Source organism: Puma concolor, chromosome B1 (assembly GCF_028749965.1).
Source record: "Puma concolor isolate L17-30 chromosome B1, mPumCon1.1.hap2, whole genome shotgun sequence".
Taxonomy (NCBI): Eukaryota; Metazoa; Chordata; class Mammalia; order Carnivora; family Felidae; genus Puma; species Puma concolor.
The window spans coordinates 203,377,299-203,398,103 of record NC_141670.1 but is presented as its reverse complement, the minus strand read 5'-3'; the positions used below and the strand labels follow the sequence as shown (position 1 = coordinate 203,398,103).

Here is a 20,805-nt window from a genome sequence, read left to right as displayed (position 1 = left end):
AATAAGATGAAAAAAGAAGGAAAAGCATAATAATAATGAACTCAAAAGATTTTAAAAGATGTAGGGCGCCTGGGTGGCTCAGTCGGTTAAGCGCCAACTTCAGCTCAGGTCATGATCTCATGGTTGATGAATTTGAGCCCAGCATTGGGCTCTGTGCTGACAGCTCAGAGCCTGGAGCCTGCTTCGGATTCTGTGTCTTTCTTTCTCTCTCTCTCTCTCTCTCTCTCTCTCTCTCTCTCTCTCTCTGTGTGTGTGTGTGTGTGTGTGTGCCTCCCCTGCTCACACTCTGTCTCTCTCAAAAATAAAAACATTTTAAAACATTAAAAAATAAATAAATAAAAGATCAAATCACATGCCATCTAACCCAATTTTTACTTTGATCCAATGCACAGAAATCACTTTTATTTCTTATCTGTGCCACCAGATAAGAGCGGGAGAACAATCCCTCCATCTACACCCATCATAATTAGCACACTCCTACTTAATTTCTTGGGCATGTCTGCAGATCTCATGAACCTGCAAACCAGATTTTTCTGGCCGAGTGGTGTCAATTCCAATTTTCCAAAGGGAAATGTGTTTGATGGCCAAGTGAGTATATCAGTATATTTCCATTATCTAATGTGTTTGGCTGGACTACACCTGAAACCGGACATTCCTTATCAGTGGTATCTTCCAGAGACAGGGCTTGTCCTCTGACAGGGAGAGTGGACAGAACCATAACAATGCAGACTCGAAGCTTCCAAAGGCAGAGAGAAATGTCATTTTCTCTACTGTTCATAGTGCTTAGAGCAAAGAGGGCAGAAACGTTATTTAATTATGGAAAAAGGGACTCCTTGCTGTTTGAGCTGCTGGGATTGGCTCTTTCTCCTTCTTGAGCAATACGAACATCTCTCTACCCGGCAGAGGTAACACCTTCAAAGATCCCAATCAAGTTTTATTAGGCAGACAGAAGGCACTTTCAAACTTCACATGGACAGGTGCTCTTTCTGAAGGGCAGTCTGACAACACGTGTCCAACTTTTCAAACATGGGCATGCACTTTCAGTCTAATAATTCTACTTCTGAGAATTTATCCTAACCAAATAACCGCCCTCGTGTGCACGATTTAGCTACTGCAATGCTGATCAGACAGCGGTCAATCAAGGCAAACCAGCAGAAACAACTGAAATGCCAAATAAGGAGGACTTGGTTAAATAAGTTACGATTCATCCAGGTGATGAGATATTATAGCCATTACAGAAATTACGAAGCATATTTATTGACACACAAAGCCATTCACAGTGTACGTAAGACAAACAGTTTATACAAAAGGACGATCTCATTTTTTTATTAACGCATTTGCACATACGCACACACTGATGTGCATTAAAATGTCTCAGAAATGAACTAAGAGGTCACTAAGGAGCTTATCTCTTGGCGAGAAGGAGGAGGAGACTCATTTTATTTTCTGATTTTTCTTGTAATTAGGCCATACTCCCTTAATAGTCAAAGCTATATTGGGGGCGGGGGGGGGGGGGCGCCGTGCCTGGGTGGCTCAGTTGGTTAAGCGTCTGACTTGGGCTCAGGTCGTGATCTCAGTCTGTGGGTTTGAGCCACATGTCAGGCCCTGTGCTGACAGCTCAGAGCCTGGAGCCTGCTCCAGATTCTGTGTCTCCCTCTCTCTGCCCCTCCTCCTGCCTCTCTCTCTCAAAAACAAATAAACATTAAAAAAAAAATTTGGGGGGGGGTGCCTGGGTGGCTCAGTCGGTTGAGTGTCCAACTTCATCTGGGGTCATGATCTCACGGTTCGTGAGTGTGAGCCCCCCATCGGGCTCTGTGCTGACAGCTGGGAGCCTGGAGCCTGCTTCGGATTCTGTGTCTCCCTCTGTCTCTGTCCCTCCCCTGCTCATGCTGTATCTCCTTCTCTCTCAAAAATAAATAAACATTAAAAATTTTTTTTTAAATTTTTTTCTTAAAGCTGTATATTTTTTTTCATAGAAAACGTATTAGGTCAAGCATATGGAGAAATGAGAAGAGCTCCTGCAGCTCTTCACTTACAACGGGAATCTGGCATTAGCTTCATGTTTCCTGTTTGGCATCCCGAGGTTTATGCACGAATGTGGATTCACCCATTCATCCAGTAACGACTGAAGTGTCTTCTTTAGGCACCAGGGATTATAAGAACGAACGGAGCAGAGTCCCTGCTTGCCAGACGTGCACAGTCTGGTGCGAAATACAGACACAGAAGCAAATGACTGGGGTATGGCTGTTGCTATTAGAAATGGTACAAGAAGCACTTAGGAAGCTCACTTGGCTGCTAGGCGGAGGCTTCCCACGGAAGGAAAGGTGGCTGCGGTGGAGCCTTGCGAGAGCGAAGAGAAGTTTGGACTAGAGGAGAGATACCAGGCAGAAGAAACAAGGTGCTGGAGCAAGGGACCAAGGAACAGCAAACGTTTTCTGTAGAGAGCCAGACAATATTTTCAACTTGGCAGGCCAAGAGGATCACCAAGGATATAATTGTAAGTACTTTTACAAAAAGCAGAGAAAGTCTCACAGTGTTTTTATTGATGGAATTCAAACTATAATTCAGTACGATTTTCTGTTCTCAGCCCTACTAATGAGAAGGACAAAACTCTTGGGGGAGGAGAGAAGATCAAACATTTGCTTCTCTGGGGTACATAGTTAATGTTCCCTACCATCAAAATCAAATACAAACGTTCGTCTGTTAATGCTAATTTTTTACAATAACAGTTGTATTCACATACCACAAAATTTACTCTTCTAAAGTGTGCAATTCAGTGGTTTTCAATATAATTCAGTGGTGATTAGGCAACCCTCACCACTATCTTTTTTGGGTTTTTGGTTTTTTTAAGCAGGATCCACACCCAACATGGAGCCCAACGCAGGGCCTGAACTCATGACCCTGAGATCAAGACCTGATCTGAAATCAAGAGTCAGGCGCTTAACCGACAGAGCCACCCAAGCACCCTTCCCCATCTCATTTTAAAACCTACTCATCCGGGAATGCAAGCTGGTGCAGCCACTCTGGAAAACAGTATGGAGGTTCCTCAAAAAGAACTAAAAATAGAACTACCCAACGACCCACCAATTGCACCACTAGGCATTTATCCACGGGATACAGGTGTGCTGTTTCAAAGGGACACATGCACCCCAGTGTTTATAGCAGCACTATCGACAGTAGCCTAACTACGGAAAGAGCCCAAATCTCCGTCAATGGATGAATGGATAAAGAAGATGTGGTATGTATATGTGTGTGTGTACACACACACACACACACACACACACACACACACACACACCAGAGTGTTACTCGGCAATCAAAAAGAATGAAATCTTGCCATTTGCAACCTCGTGCATGGAACTGGAGGTATTATGCTAAGTGAAATTAGAGAAAGACAAAAATCATATGACTTCACTCATAAGGACTTTAAGAGACAAAGCAGATGAACATAAGGGAAGGGAAACAAAAATAACATAAAAACAGGGAGGGGGACAAAGCGTAAGAGACTCATAAATATGGAGAACTGAGGATTGCTGGAGGGGGTGTGGGAGAGCGGATGGGCTAAATGGGTAAGGGACACTAAGGAATCTACTCCTGAAATCACTGTTGCGCTATATGCTAACTAATTTGGATGTAAATTAAAAAAATAAAACACTAAATGAAAAAAAAACAAAAAAACCCTACTCATCGCCTCCAAGGAAACACTGTACTATCAGCAGGCTAACTCCTGACCCACCGTCTCTGCAGATTGGCCTATTCTGGACATTTCATACAAACGGGAAGGATACGATGTATCTCCTTCTGTGTCTGGCTGCTTTCAGTACAATGTTCTGAGGGCTCATCCACGCTGTGACACGTGTCAGCACCCCACCCCTTTTAGGGCTGAATATTATTCCACTGCAATCACATACCATATTCTGTCTATTAATTTGTTGATGGGCATTCGGATTGCTTTACCTTTTGGCTATTACGAACATTCATATACAAGTTTTCTCTTGTATGTATGCCCATATGTATGGGCATATGTTTTCTCTTCTTCTGATTACACACCTAGGAGTGGAGTTGCTGGGTCACAGGCATCTCTGTGTTCCACCTTCTGAAGAACTGACAATTTTCAAAGCAGGTTTATATCCCCACGACACCGGCAGTGTTTCAGGGTCCCACTTCCTCCACATCCCCACCAACGCTCGTCACCGTCTGGGTTTTAAAATAAAACTAAAATATGGGGCGCCTGGGTGGCGCAGTCGGTTAAGCGTCCGACTTCAGATCAGGTCACGATCTCGCGGTCCGTGAGTTCGAGCCCCGCGTCGGGCTCTGGGCTGATGGCTCGGAGCCTGGAGCCTGTTTCCGATTCTGTGTCTCCCTCTCTCTCTGCCCCTCCCCCGTTCATGCTCTGTCTCTCTCTGTCCCAAAAATAAAATTAAAAAAAAAAAAAAAAGTTGAAAATAAAACTAAAATAAAACTAAAATAGTTACCCCAACGGGTGTGAAGTGGTGTCTCATCACGGTTTGCATTTCCCTAATGACTAGGGAGCACCCTTTCATGTGCTTACTGGCCACTTGTGCATATTCTCTGGACAAATGTCTATTCAAATACTGGCCCATTTTATAAGTATCTCTTCTGAACACACATCCCATTAGATACAGGATTTGCAAACATTTTCTCCAATTCCAGGTTTGTTTTTTGTTTCACTTTCTTGATGATGTCCCTCGAGGCACAAAAGTTTTTCACTGTGAGACAGTCTAATCTATTGAGGTCTTCTTCGGCTGCTTGTTTTGGTGTCAGATCTTAGAAATCACTGCCTACTCCAAGTCATGAAGCCTTACTCCTACGTTTTCTTCCAAGAGCTTTACAGTCTTAGCTCCTTTCACTTAGGTCTAGAAACCGGCTGGAGTTCATATTTGCGTGAAGCAGGAGTCCGACCTCCTTCTCCCACACATGGCTGCTCAGTTGTCTCGGCACCTCTCGCTGAAAAGACTATCCTTCCCGCACAGCACGGTGCTGTTCAAACACACAGAACACAGCGAATGCTGTTTCGTTTCATACAGCTGCATGCGTGCTGCCTTGTAGGAAGTTCTGGGGTCAGAAGTGCGAGTCCTCCAACTCTGTTCTCCTTTTCCAAGATTTTTTGGGCTATTCTGAGCCCACATGTCTATATGGACTTTAGGATCAACTTGCCAATTTCTGCAGCACAGGCAGCTGGGACTGGGACAGGGCTGCCCTGAGGGTGCACATCAGCGCGTGGGGCTCCGCGGTCTTACGAACGTGGGCTCTGCTGGTCGTGAACACGGGAGGTCTCGCCACTTACAAGGGTCTCCTTTCATCTCTCTCAATGACGTTTTCAGCTGACAAGACTTACTCCTAAGCACTTTGCCCTTTCTGATGCTACTGTAGATGGAATTTTCTTCACTCCATTCCTTAGGATTTCCTATACACAAGATCGTTTCATGCATGAAACATACGGGTTTCGTTCTTCCTTTCCAATCTGGATGTCTTTTCTTTTCTTACCTAACTGCCCTGTTAATGCTGATCTAGAGGAAGACTTAACTAACGTACTTCATCTTTGAAAAGGTCTTTTCACACAGATACTGCCAAATGCTGGCATTAACCCACAGGCGTGAGTTTAACACGTTAATTGCCCAGAAAGCACTTATAAAACCGTTAGATTCTCCTCTTGTGTGCCTTTCAGCACATCATTACGGTGCAGATGAGTCTCGTCCACGTGAAAGGCAGGTAGAAGCCTCGCGACTGAACAGTCACACAGACTGTAAGATACAGACGTTTCCTTTGCCCGGTGTCAAGCGGGAAACTGCGGCTGGATCTGCAGTGTGACCTTGGACAACACTCTGATGCAAAGCCGGCCGGAATGGGGAGTCTGCGGGCTTTTACTTCCGACAGAATGGAAACGTACAAAGCAGCTTGCCATTATTTGTGACCCGAACAGTGGTGTTATTAGTTAGCTGTTAGAATGGCCTCACTGCATTATAAATTTTGCAGATAAACGCTGTTTCGCCTTATAATTTTAGGTTGACTTCATTAAGAAACATCAAGTCTGTAGCAAAAGGTACACAGCAGCATAGTGGGTACACTTTTCTTTTTTTCTTATTTTTTAACGTTTATTTTTAAGAGAGACAGAGTGTTGAGTGGGGGAGGGGCAGAGAGAGAGGGAGACACAGAATCCGAAGCAGGCTCCAGGCTCCCAGCACAGAGCCTGAAGCGGGGCTCGAACCCACGAACCGTGAGATCCTGACCTGAGCCCATGTCAGACATTCAAACGACTGAGCCACCCAGGTGCCCCATAGGTACAGTTTTCTGCATTCTGTTTTTTCCACTTATATATGAGAGCTCCCTTACTCCATTTTTTCCCTGGCTTCATGTACTGTGTGAATGTACTGTTCAAACAATAGCACTGAATAAATCAGCTTTTAAAAGAACACAGTATAAAAAAACAGGTCAAGACATTTCTATCTTGTTCGCGGTTATGTTTTTAGTCTCCTATGCTACACTCATTCCAAGTCCACTTAGAGGCAAACGTACAGTATTGGACATGTGCCAAATATCTACTCAATAAACTCAGTAAAATCAAGCACGATTTTTCAAAGCCATAGTCTTAAAGACAGCACACAGTCACCGAGTACCAGAAGAGACGGCTGAAGAACTTTCTCAGCATGAAAACCTATTACCAAGTACTTTTCCAGACACTACTGTGAGGTGACATAAGGCCAGAGTTTTGATTGACTTCCTCTTGCTGCCTTCTGTCAAAAAGGAAACTGGGAGCGGGAGGAAGGAAAGGAACACACGCCACCCTGAAGTACAGCTGGGATAATGACGTCTGCCGGGAGCTGCGAGCATCCACCCCTGCCACCCACACCTTCCGGCTAGCAGCGCCCTGAAAAACCCAAAGCACCAAGTGTTTGAATGAGACTGGTGCCACCCCCACCTTCAGGCCCCAATTGGCTTAATACAAATCAGCGTCGTTTCATCCCTTCGGTCACAAAGATTGGCTCAGACACAGGCATGGGACCAATCAGAAACGGGCACCTGAAAGTGAGCAGAAAACAAAGGGGGGGCACAAAGGGGGGGCGGGGGGGGGGGGAATGCATCCTCCGGATGCCAGAACCACGCTCCCTGCGACTGGCCCCCCACCTCCCTGGAAGCTGGCTGCAAAACCCAGCTGACAGAGGGGGGCGGAAGACAGGCAGGGCAGGAGTCCCGGGGACACTGTCAAAGCTCTGAATCGAACAGGCTGGGGCCACCCCTATTAGTTACAGGAGACCTTTTCCCCCCCGGAAGCCAGTTTAGGTTAAAATTTTGGTTGCCTGCCAAGGAAAGATACAGCTAGAATGTGAGGAAGGGCCTTAGTAACAAATCCACTTCTCACTGCTCAAAAGAACGGCGACTTGCCTCTAAAAACCAGCATCATTTCAGGTTAACGACATCTGTTTTTATAACTGGGTCCTCCACCAACAGTGACCACTCCTCGCTGGCCTCCCTGCCCTGAGGTGCCCAAGCAGCTTACCCAGCAGCTCACAGGCCACCCTGCGATGCTGACTGTCGAGAGCCAAGGGTCTTTCTGTCTTGGGGACTGAAGCGCAGCCCCCAACGCGGCACATCAGGTTCGTCAGGGTCCGTCTGCTCACCCTGCCCGTCTCATCGCCCGCTCGCACCCCTGCCCTGCTCTTCTCTGGCCTCATGACATTAGGCCCTTCCTGTTTCTGTGACCTCGCATGCACTCTCCCTTCCTTCTCCCTCCACCTGCCCAAATGGTCTCTCCTCCGCCATTCCCCCTGCCCCCACCCCCGCACGCGGTGTCCCAAGCTCTGCACAGCCAGAGTGTCTCACAGATCCCGCACCTGCCCGGACCATCCCTAGTCAGCTCTGTATGCCTGGTGCCTGCCACAGCGTCTGGCATGTCACGGGCATCCACAAAAAGCAGAAATGCACGTTGTAAAAATGCAATTACTTACATTCAAAACCATTTCTCTATTCCATGAAAAGATTTTACCCCCCAAAAATGCATTTTATTATGATATCTTAGGAAGTCTGTAGACACGAATTTGCGTATCCATCACCAGTGCTAGCTCCCACTCTGACTTTATTTTCGTATTCCCTATGTGTAAGGTATATTTAATCGATGTGTATGGAGTAAATGTATGCTGCAATACAGCCTATGCGGTGAGACACCAGAGGAAGCCGGGGCGGGTCAGCTGCAGCAGTACTGTTAACGAGGACAGCACTCTCACAGGGAACACTGGGATGCGAGCTCTCCCCCAGGCAGAGAAATGCTAACCTACTGCCGGCAGGCTGCGAGAGCACGTCACTAGTGGCCCCAAGAATAAAGAAGTCATCAGCCCTACTCAGTAGTCAGTACTGGGATTATTCTTTCTTAACCTCTGGAAAATAGAGATAATGCAATAATACAGCTACATTTCTAGAATGACGGGCTCTGAGCTAGAAAACACACCTCAGTTAGGAGATTTAAAAGGAGCTGCAACAAAGCTACAGTAACCAAAGCAGCGTGGTGCTGGCATAAAGACAAAGACGAGACCAAAGGAACAGAACAGAGAAACCAGAAACAGACGCTCGCAAAAATGAGCAAGTGATTTTCAACAAGGGTCCCATGACTATTCGATGGGGAAAGGACGATCTTTTCAACAAAGGGTGCTGGGAAAATTGGGCTTCCACTTACAAAAGAATGGCAGTGGACCCCTACCTCACACCATACACAAAAGTTAACTAGAAATGGATCAAAGGCCTAAACGTAAGAGTTAAATCTGTAAAACTCTTAGAAGAAACATAGGGAAAGCTTCACAACATTAGTTTTGGCAGTGATCTCTCGGACAGGACACCAAAGGCACAGGTAACAAAAGAAAAAATAAATAGGACTTCATAAAAATTTTTAAGTCAAAAGACACTGTCAACAGAGTGAAAAGGCAACCCACAGGATGGGAGAAAAGATTTGCAAACTGTGTACCCGATAGGGGGTTAACACTAAGACATATGGAGAACTCCTAACATTCAACAGCAAGAAACAACCCGATTCAAAAACGGGCAAAGGACTTGGACAGACAGTTCTCCACAGCAGATGCCCAGATGGCCAATAAGCACATGAAAAGATGTGCAACATCACTAAACATTAGGGAAAACGGGAATCAAAACCCCAATGAGATACCACCTCACACCCATCAGCATGGCTACTATAAAAATAAGTGATAAAAATAAATAACAAAACTGTTAGTGATTTTGCGGAGAAATTGGACCCCGTGCAGTGTTGGAGGAACGTAAAATGGTACAGCTGCTGGGAGTTCCTCAAAACATTTAAAACAGAATTAACAGAACTACCGTATTACCCAGCAATTCCACTTCTTGGTTATACACCTCCCCCACAAAATTGAGAGCAGTGTCTCAAAGAGATACTGTTTCATGTTCACAGCAGTGGTATTCACAATAGCTAAAACATGGAAGAAACTCAAGTGTCCGCTGAGGGATGGAAAAGCAAAATGTGGCATTTTCATACAATGGAATATTACTCAGCCTTAAAAAAAGGAGGAAATTCTGGGGCACCTGGGTGGCTCAGTCATTTGAGTGTCTGACTTCGGCTCGGGTCATGATCTCATGGTTCATGGGTTCCAGCCCCGCATCAGGCTCTGGGCTGACAGCTCAGAGCCTGGAGCCTGCTTCAGATTCTGTGTCTCCCTCTCTCTGCCCCTCCCCTGTTCATGCTCCCTTTCTCAAAAATAAATGAGCATTAAAAAAAATTTTTTAAAAGGAGGAAATTCTGACACATCCTATACCAGGAATGAGGGCTTTCAGTACCTAAACAGACAAAACTGTGGTTTACCCAGATGATGGAATACCATTCAACATTAAAAAGAAATGAGCTATCGGACTACAAAAGGACCTAGGGGAGCTCAAATGCTCATCACTAAGTGAAAGAAGCCAATCTGAAAAGTCCACACTTTGTGAGATTCCAACCAGATGACATTCTGGAAAAAGCAAAACTATGGAGGCCACGAGGAGACCCATGGATGTCGGGGCCTGGGGGAGAGGGGGATGAGCAGGTGGAGCACAGAGGACGTCTGGGGTAGTGAAAGTCCCCTGTAGGACACTGTGGTGACGGATACAGGTCAGTCCCCATGCACCTGTCCAAACCCAGGCAGTGTCCAACACAGAGAGCGAATCCTAACACAAGCTATGGAATTCGGGGGATTACACAATGCAGGCTCAGTACCGAACGTACCTCTCGGGTGGGAGAGGGGGACAGTGGGGTAGCTCTGCACGTGTGAGATGGGCATGTACAGGAAACGTCTGTGCCTTCCTCTCAATTTTACAACTGCTCTAAAGAAGTCTTAAAAAAAAAAAAAAAAAAAAAGTGGGGCACCTGGTGGCTCAGTCAGTGAAGCATCTGACTGTTGATGTTGGCTCAGGTCACGATCTCACAGTTCGTGAGATCCAGCCCCACACTGGGCTCTGTGCTGACAGCGTGGAGCCTGCTTGGGATTCTCTCTCTGCTCCTCCCCCACTCACACTCTCTCTCTCTGCCCCCTCAAATAAATAAACATTAAAAAAAAAAAAGGGACTGGCAGCAGACCAGTTACTATTTAATAATAGTCTATATTATAGACTATTTAATAAGGTCTCCTGCCCAGACTAACCAGAAAAGCCAGGTAAAATATGCAACCAAGCCAGCATACAAACCTGTGCTGAAGCATATGGACCTGTTGAAGCATCCAGGCCTTGAGAAGACGGGGGGTGGGCGGGGGGGGGAGAGACAGCTGTGCCAGGCAAGGGCAGCCTACGGCAAGCATGGGAGCACTGACATCTGAGCCTGCTTTCTCCTTCGGGAAATGTGCCCCTTCTAGGCCCAGGGCAAGACGTGGAGGAAGAAGATGGCCCTGTGAGAGACAGAGAGACCAGGAGAGCCAGGGGTGGCCTCTCAGGGCAGGACAGAGAGGCAAAGTGCCAGGAGGAAGGGGTGGGAAACAGGCCACACTACTGGGTTCTCCTCTGGACACACGAAGCAGGTTGAGGCTGGGCAGGGCACACGGGGACTTGTGTTGATGGTAATGTTCTATTTATCTACCTGAGTGTCATTACATAGATATGATCTTTGTGAAAATTCGCCCATCACTACCCTGGTCGGGATGCACTTTATGCCCCAAGGAACAAAAAAAAAAAAAAAAAAAAAAAAAAAAAAAAAAAAAGCTTAAGGAAAAACCCTCTTGTATTTTTGTGCAGAATTGATGGATGCCCCCTATCTGGAACCTAAAAAGACCTAACATTGTAAGAACACCTAAAGCAATCACACAGACTGAGGGATGAGCACGAAAGGACAATCTTGGAGGAGGTGGACAAAGATAAAACTCCTCAAAGAAACAAAGAGAACAAATCACGAAGAGTGGATAACACAGCAAGCGGTTTGTTTCAAACACAAATCCCAGAGTGCGTTTCCCCAAACTTGAGCAGCATTTTAGAAGAACGTGCTACTGGGGCGCCTGGGGGGGCTCGGTCGAGTGAACATCCGACTCTTGATTTCAGCTCACGTCATGATCTCACGGTCCGTGAGATCGGGCCCCACATCAGGTTCTGCGCTGCTGGAGTGAGGCCTACTTGGGATCCTCTCTCCCTCTCTCTCTCCTCCTCCCCTGCTTGTCGCTCTCTCATTCTCTCGCTCTCAAAATAAATAAATCAACTTAAAAAAAAATAGACGAAAGTGTACTTTGCACGCAGGTACTCTGAGAGGGCTTCTTTTTGGTGGCTCAGCCGCCTAATCACTCCAGACTTCCTCCGGGGCACCTCCTCTCCAATTCTTAGTCCCTACGCGGGTGCTTGTAGCCCAGCCAGCAAAGTCCCCTCATCCTAGGAGCTGGGGTCAAGGTTGGGGTCATGACCAAGTTGGCCTACCGGGACGAAACCCTGCTCTTCCTGCTGGACTCTTACAAATGAGGGCGGGAGGGGCGCCCGGGTGGCTCGGTCAGTTGAGCGTCCGACTTCGGCTCAGGTCATGATCTCACTTTGTGGGTTCGAGCCCCGTGTCAGGCTCTGTGCTGATGGCTCGGGGCCTGGAGCCTGCTTCAGATTCTGTGTCTCCCTCTCTCTGACCTTTCCCAACTTGTGCTCTGTCTCTGTCTCTCAAAAATAAAGGTAAACAAAAATTTTTAAATGAAGGTGGATCTGGGCTTGCAGCGGAGAGGGGACGGTGAAGCTTGAAAAGCAAAGCAATAGAGAAGGCAAGCTTCATGGTGGGGCACTGATTCCACGGAAGGCCCTGTATCCAGCTGCCACTGAGGCCAGCCCCAGCCTCTGGACATTAACAAAGGATCCCAAGTTGACTAGCTGTGTGACCCTGGGCAAGTAACTTAGCCACTGTCTCTAAGCACCTCCACGCCTGGGGCCAGGAGCACTGGGCCTGAGTGCTCTGACGCGTGGCCATATGCAGGGTATGTGTGCTCACTGTGAGCACTGCTTCCTTTGAAGCCAGACCAAGCTGGGCTTTCTGTCATCATCATGGGCTGCTGATAAAGCTTTCACAATACTGAGAACATTAAAATATAAAGACAAAAAAAAACGCTGTAATAAATTCTCGGATGATGGTTTTCATTTAATGATGAAGGAAGATTAAGAATGTGGGGTTCTACGAATGACACAGTGAAAAGCTGTCCTATCTTCCTCAGACGACTCTTCCTACTCACGACAGATTACAGGGAACCTGGAGTTGACCATCAGCCCAGCACAAGCCCGAGGCAGGAAAAGTAAACTCCCACCTTTAAATTATGGCTTTACTACAGCTTCCCTTTGAGCCGATCGTAAGACTGTAAAATATTTTTTAATAATTTAACTCCAGTCTATTTTAAGAGTTAGAGACGTGATGCCCCAAGCTTCCCTGCACTCGCTTTCACCCTAGAGGGACTCCACTCAAACTTCAACTGTGAACTAACAATGAACTTCCCCCCACTTCTACAAACCACAAGTGCATTAAAAGACAATAAATCCATTCCACATAGTTTCTAAAGCCTGCCTTTGCAGTAGAGTGTTCTTACATTGTTCATTCAATAATTATTTGTTATGTATGAAAACAAAAACAGCAAAACTCTCTAATATAAAAGTAGGCACACGTTGGATCTGACAGACAGGAGTTTAAATCCCAACTCACTGCTGTGTGGCCTCAGGCAGATCACCTAACCTCTCTGAATGTGCACTGCTACACCAGTGGAGACAGAGAAAATACTACTTCCCTCCAAGGTGTGGTATGGAGGCCAAATAAGGCAGGCCTACATGAGAAATGTCCGGCACTGCCCTTGGCACACTGTGGTGTTCTCTACGTGACCGGGCTACTGATTTGAGAAGGTAAAGGCATTACAGGAGAATGGCCACTACGAAACGTAGCGGGATAACGGAGTTAGAAAAATCACTACTTTGCAACCATCAAAGTAACAGGTGATTCAGGTGGAATCATCTACGGGTGAGAAAACTGCCAGTCTCTCCAAACGGGTCACCTGATGATTACACAGAAAAGAGCGTCCAGCTTCCCACGGGAGAAAACCTGGCAGACGTCCCCAGACCAAAGCCAGCACTGCCACGATGCAACAGACGGACGTCGTGTGCATCTGCCATGACGCATGATGAAGAAGGAAACTTGGTGGCTTACGGGAGGTCACTGCCATAAACACGTAAGCTGTCTCTACACAGAAGCAAACATCAGGCAAACCCAGAGTTAAAGGATATTCTGCTAAGCAACTCTCCTGTTAGCTTCAAAAATGTGAATGTGGTGAGACACAAAGGAAAGCTGTGAACTATTCCTGATTAGAGGAGTAAAGAGGCGCACAGTCTCACCCTGGATCCTGGGTGGGGGCAAGTTACGATGAAGGGCATCACTGGGCAGCTGATACAAGGGGAAAACCAGCAGGATATCATGATGTGCCCGCGTTAACCTCCCTGAGTCTTCTACCTGCATCCACGTGGCGGGGAGAAAGCCCAATCTTAAGAAACACACGCTGATTTATTTAGGGTAGGAGTACCAAACGGAGGGGAGAGAAATAAAGCAAAAGCAGGAAAATATGATCAACGGTGACTAAGAGTACACGAGAGTTCCCCGTCATGTTCTCATTATTCCCATGTTCAAAATTATTTCACAAGAAAGCAAACATTTTTCAAAAATGAGCGTCTGATTTCTGCCCTCCAGGACCTTCTACTCTACCGGGAAAGAGAATACATTCTAATAACCAGAACGAAGGGATCGCCAGTGAAAACATCACGTTTGGAAGCAGACGGCGCGGTCTCATCAGGAGCGAGAAGGACCCGTGGGCAGTGGCGGCTGGGCCCGAGCCCGGGTCAGGACAGTGGTGTACATTTCCATCTGGAGACAACACCGGTGAGCTCCGGATGGCGTGAGCGGGCGTTTTCCAGAGTCTGGCGGCCACGACCAAAAGAAGAAAGACACGAAGAGCAAAGAGAAAGAAGAACGTGTAGAAACGAGGTGACTGTGGCGCCCCCAGGGCACCCGCGGGTCGGGAGGTGCTGCTCGCTGGGGCCACGCGGGAACCGCCGGTGCCACCGCTGCATTACGATCCTGCTCAAATCACAGGCTGGCGCTGAACTGCTCGTCCTTCCGGCTCAATCAAGACCTCGGTCTGATCAGCCTCACTTCCCACCCAATCATCCTGTGCAGCTGAGACCAAAGTCACGTGCAAAACCTTCCTGAGAACTCAAGAGCTCTTGGTGGGTGTGTTTTAACCAAGATTAGGAAAACTGAAGGATTAAACATGGCAGATAAGGCTAGAAGCTGCAGCAACGGCCTTAAAACTGGCCGTGTTCAAGTCAAGGTTAGACGTATTCACGAACCGAGGGTAAGATGGGAGGAAACAAACACCCAAAGGTGGAGTCGTTTGGCCCCCCAAATGAGGAGCTGGGCCACCACACGTCTGACCCAGACATCAGGGACTACACCTGGCCAGGGAGCAGGGCTGTGAGCTGGCATCTGAATCACAGAAGGTGGGCAAGGCCCCCCCTCCCCCCACTCCCCTTTCTCCTACCAGGGAGACTGCCCTCGGCTCTGCACTTGGACTCCCTTTCGGGGGTACCGTGAGCGCATCCCCCCCTTGAGTCATGAAAAGTAACATCAGGTCTACCCGATCTCCCAGGTCCCCTGTTAAAAACAAGTATCATTTGCAACTTGACCTTCCCCATCAGCATGGCACTTGGCACTGGACCGAGGGGAGGGGTATTTTAAAAGCCCCGATTTCCCTTGGATTCTCCTTGTAACTGCACACAGGTTCTGTTTTCACCAGTCCTCATCCTCCCGCTCCCTAAAGATGAAGCAGAACTCTGGAAGGTGGATCCAACAGTTGGGCACAGATAGGTGCCCTGCCCCGGCCCCCCAAGCCCTACTGAGAAAGGAACCAGAGGAATCACAAACACATCTCCTCAGAGAGGTTCAACTCACGCTGGACATAAATACTTCGTGCTAATAAACTTATTAACGTTGACAAAATATTCTAGGTGGATACTGTTAGCACACAACCCTAAGAGTACATGATTTTTGAGTTAAGAGAAATATCGTCCTCATTTCCGGAAATAAAAATTCTTCCAGGGGCACCTGGGTGGCTCAGTCGGTTAAGCTGCTGACTCGATTTCACCTCACGACCTGACAGTTTGTGAGTTCGAGCCCCATGCTGGGCTCTGCACTAACAGTGTGGAGCCTACTTGGGATTCTCTCTCTCCCTTTCTCTCTGTTCCTCCCACTTGTGTTCTCTCTCTCTCAAAATAAACAAACTTAAAAAATAATAATAATAATTCTTCCATGTTTGTAGATTTAACATCTTATTTGCCTCTAAAAATATTTTAATTTTTTTTTTAATGTTTTATTTATTTTTGAGACAGAGAGAGAGAGAGCATGAGCAGGGGAGGGGCAGAGAGAGAGGGAGACACAGAATCTGAAGCAGGCTCCAGGCTCCAAGCTGTCAGCACAGAGCCCGACGCGGGGCTCGAACTCGCAGACTGTGAGATCACGACCTGAGCCAAAGTCAGACATTTAACCGACTGAGCCACCTAGGCGCGCCTCTAAAAATATATTCTTTACATTTACTGGAAAGAGGATGGAAGACAGAGCCTTAGTAAGGAAATTACACAAAATACTGTCTGCCAAAATGACACATTTCCTGATTCTTAGGTTCTAAGTCAAACCCCTGAAAACGCCAACCTCATTCCCACCAGCCAGGGCAGCAAGCAACCTGGCAGCAGGGAGAACAGCTGTGTCCAGCTGGAAGAAAACACGTCTGTAACAAGTGATGAGGGACCAATGTTAAAACACGCTGGCAAAATTCTGCACTTACAGACAGGACCTGGAGGCTTCTCCGTGGTCTGGAAGGCAAAGCCAGCTTCTTCCGTCAATGAAACTTTACCCCTGCTTTCAGTGTTAGTGACGGTGGGTTTAAAAACCAGCAACAGAAACTGCCCACCAAACACTCCGGGTCACGTGAACGTGGTACATGGAGGTCACCCAGAGCCCGTGTGGTCCCCGGTGACGACCGTGTTGCCCTCTCAGTAGGCCTCACTCTCAGTACCTCCTCTGGGAGGGGGACCCTGAAGTCGGACTTACTCTTTGGAGAACCCGGATCTGCTTACTTTTCACTTGCAACTCAGCACTGAAGTCAAATGAACTGCGTGAGGGCCGATTTCCCGGGGGATCTACAACGACGTACCGTAAAGTCACGTGCTTCATGTCACACGCTTTGCTGAACAAGCAGTTTAACATGAAAATGAAACCTTAACCTTCAGAACGTTAAGAAGTGTAACAGACACAACGATGAAAAGGTCTCGTCCCGATGTGTGACGTTCCTGATGGCGGACACCAGCACCCGGCGCAGTGCGGCTCGCAGGCAGGGGGCCATCAAGCCCTCACCGGGCCCTGACGAGAGCCGGGGGGCCTGAGCCAGAGTGTGATCGATGGGGAGAAAGGCCAAGAGCGGAGAAAAGCGCTGTGCTAAACAGTGTGCTGTGACCCAGAGCACCGATGCCCCCTGGCGGGTTCAACGTCTGTGGACCGCGGCAGTCCGCCAGCCTGCTCCAGAGCGTAAAAGCGCTCTCTGAAGAGAAAACACAAACCTGCAGACACAACCACGCATGTTCACAAAACACGTAAGACACAGAAGTACCTGTTCCTGTAGGTCGTAGTCATAGCTGTCGTGCAGCAGGAGGCTGAGGACATACCGGGTATAAATCATGGCGTCGATGCCACATTTCTCCAGCTCCTGTCCCAGCCAGGTCTGCACTGGGCCCAGAGCATGGAGCAGAGACATCTCAGACACAGGTACGGGGCCTGGAGAAGAGGCTGAGGAGCTCTCAGATGGTAAACCGTCCACGACAACTGTGCACACAGGGCGCATGAATTTAGGTTGCTGACATCCTTAAAATGCGAGGCATTTTCTGCAGGTGACGTTCTGTTGGTATCTGGAGGGGATTTTCACTCCAGTAAAAAGGAGAGACGCCGGACATCTAGGATAAGCATCTATTTTCGCGGGCTGTCAGCCATCTAGACCAGAATTTCCCTCTTCAGACATGACCAATGAATCAGCATCCTGGGAGCAACACACACACAGATGTGGTTTACTTTACTTTCACATTGAGGCCAGATGGAAGTCTCCGGCAGAACCTACGAAACGAGAGAGAAAAGAAAGGCACGCGTTATATACAGATATAAACTAAGTTACTGACCTTTTGGAGCAAAAAACCCAAAAAGACTGTCTATTGAAATTTGGTGTCTTAGAACACTGATTTCTTTTTGCGGTAATCTTTGACATCTGAAGCCGAGTGACATTTCAAACCCTTAAAAGCTTAATATCATTCAAAAGAAAGGAAAACTCAGAACTTTATACTGTTGTGCTTACGCTCAATCCCAACGACACGCATCTTGCTATCTGAAGAGACCGGGCTAGTAAAACTTTGCTCATCTGTAACACTGGAAGGCTGTGTGCGGTAACAAATCGCTAGTCCATTTTTAAGTGTACAGAAACAAGCAACTGAATTGTCATTTCGTTCAGACGCTGGTTAAAAATGAGTCCTTTTTATTGAAGGTTTCACAAAGACAATCAATCGCTTCATATGGCTAAAAGCTTTGCACAGCTGCTCACCACTTATCTCATAGAAGTTAAGGTAAACCGTGGACCTGGCTCAGAGCCGCGCCAGCTTGTACCGTTATATTTGGTGCAGCTTCCACACCTCGGCTGATGGTTTGCTTACTTGTGCGACAGATGCCATGCTCTTAACAGTCTTTTCCCCTAAGTTAACCTACTTTGCATATGTCAAACTAATCGAACAGTGGCCTTATCAAATCATAACATTCCTATGTTAGAGCTCTGATGAACTTACTTCACCAGAAAATAAAAACCAACACAACGGCAGGTACATCTCCTTGGCTCAGCGTTTGCATGAATTTTAGCAGACAATAAGAGGGTTACCAAAAGTGACTTTTGAAAAAGTATTTCTGAGGTTAGTAAAAGCATCAAGTCAAAAAGACTTCCCCAAAGATTTAAGTCTCCGTTTCTTGCATTTCATGAAAAACTACACAGCGAGTTTTACAATCATTAAATATAAAGAGGGGCGTCTGAGTGGCTCAGTCGGTTAAGCGTCCAACTTCAGCTCAGGTCATGATCTCACAGTTCATGGGTTCGAGCCCCGTGTCAGGCTCTGTGCTGACAGTTCAGAGGCTGGAGCCGGCTTCGGATTCCGTGTCTCCCTCTCTCTCTGCCACTCCCTGCCTTCTCTCTTTCAAAAATAAATAAAACATTTTTAAAAATGTAAAATATAAAGGAAAGTGTTTAAATCTACCACAGGACTAAGTTATTAATTTGTCATTAACGTCTATTCTGCTTTCTAAAATTTTCTTTACAAAACTGTCTTCTCTGATTTATGGAAACTAGATAACCTAAAGCAAACTTTTTCTATAATTTTTACCTGCTGAAATTTTCCAGCTGACTCTCAAAACATTTTTCATAAGTTCTTTGATATGTTTGGCACTCAGGATGCCAGACAGGTCATCAATTAAGCAAGACAGGGAATTCTGGGGACATCACTTGAAGCAAGGTGACAAGCCGGTACTCATTCAATGAAGATCAACCAAGACAGAGGGAGGACTTTTAGCAACAGCGGAAGGAAGCAGATGAAAGAATGGAAGGCAGCTTGGGCTCACAGGACACGGCACCAGAGACTGCTAGAGGGTGACCCTCGAGAGTCCAGCACCCGGGCGTGCATGGGAGGAGCTGCCCAAGCACAGGAAGGGATCATCACAAACAGGACCTGACGCTCAGCATGGTGAGGGACGGTGCCTGCTTCCCACCAGCCAGACTGGAAAACCTCCTAATTCAGGGACTCTGGCCACTCAGAAAGCTCCTGACTTAGAGAGGGGGAAGGAACTGACTCTAGACAGAATGGCGCCTGCCTAACACATCCTAAAAGCAAGACCTGAAAGGACCATACCATTGCCCACTAATTTCACTTCAGCCCCAGAACAAATCTCGAGAAATTTATAGGAACACAAAAATATGCAGCACCTAAGAAAGTAAAATTTACGGGCGCCTGGGTGGCTCAGTCGGTTAAGCGTCTGTCTGCCTTCGGCTCAGGTCACGATCCCAGGCTTCATGGGTTCAAGCCCCGTATCGGGCTCCACGCTAACAGCACAGAGTCTGCTTCCAGTACTCTGTTTCCCTCCCTCCCTCTCTCTCTCTGCCCCTCCCCTGCTCTCTCTCTCTCAAAAATAATATAAACATTTTTAAAAACTAAAAAAAAAAAAAAAAAAAAGTAACATTTACCATGGCTGGCATCTAATAAAGTATCAGCAGACATGCAAAGAAACAGACACAGAGGAAGTAGAAATGAAGAGATAAATTAATTGACACCAACTCAGAATTGACACAAAAGTTAGAATTAGCAGAAAAGGACCTTGAAGCAGTTATGACAAAACGCCATATGGGGATGAGTAGAGAACAGAAGATATCAAGTCAAACATCTACAGATGAAAATGACAGTATCTGAGGTGAAAAGTACACATGATGGGGTTAATAACAGATTAGCCATTTCAGAAGGAAAAATAACAGAGGGTTTTTTTTTAATGTTTATTTATTTATTGGGGGGGGGGGGGCAGAGGGAAAGAGAGAGAGAATCCCAAGCGGCCTCTGCACTATCAGTGGGGCTCGATCCCATGAACCATGAGACCTGAGCCAAAAATCAAGAGTCAGATGCTCAACCAGCTGAACCACCCAGGCGCCCCAATTACAGAGTCTTCAACTACAAAAGAAACCATACGAAATGAAACAGAGAGAAAGGAACAAATTAACACAGCCTCAGCGAGCTACCTGACAATTTTAAGAAATCTAACATACGTGTAATTGGAGAAGAAACAGAAGGCAACAAAGATATCCGAAGAAATAATGGCCAACGTTCTTCCAAAACGGATGACAGCTAAACACAGAGATCCAAGTTCAATGAACTCTCAGCACAAGAAACATGAAGAAAATGACACCGAGGCACGTGGCAACAAACCCCTTCAAACAAGTGACAGCGGAAGAATGCTTCACACCAGACAGAGAAGAGACATTAGGTGTAACAGAGCAAAGAGAATGAGAACACCAGGTTTCTTGTTGGAAACAGGCAAATGAGAAGACGAGGGGGCAAAAAAGACTTGAAAAGACTGAAAGGAAAAGCCAGCAACTTAGAATTCTGTACTCCTCAAAAAATCTTGCAAAACAAAGGGGAAACAAAGACTTTTCCAGACATGCAAAAGCAGCAGAGACATCAGAAATGATAAAGACA

General features: G+C 46.8%; 1 protein-coding gene across 11 annotated transcripts in view; it reads right to left on the bottom strand.

Annotated features, from left to right (window-relative positions):
- KIAA0232 (KIAA0232 ortholog) overlaps positions 1-20,805 on the bottom strand; it is a 98,888-nt gene that overhangs the window by 47,513 nt on the left and 30,570 nt on the right. For 10 of the 11 annotated variants that reach the window (XR_015250618.1, XM_086705509.1, XM_086705510.1 and 7 more), the window contains exon 2: positions 17,154-17,650. Coding sequence is in view for 10 of the 11 variants with exons in the window: in XM_086705509.1 (XP_086561635.1) it covers positions 17,154-17,384 (231 nt within the window). In the remaining variant the exon portion in view is untranslated. The other variant, XM_086705508.1, reaches the window with a different exon arrangement.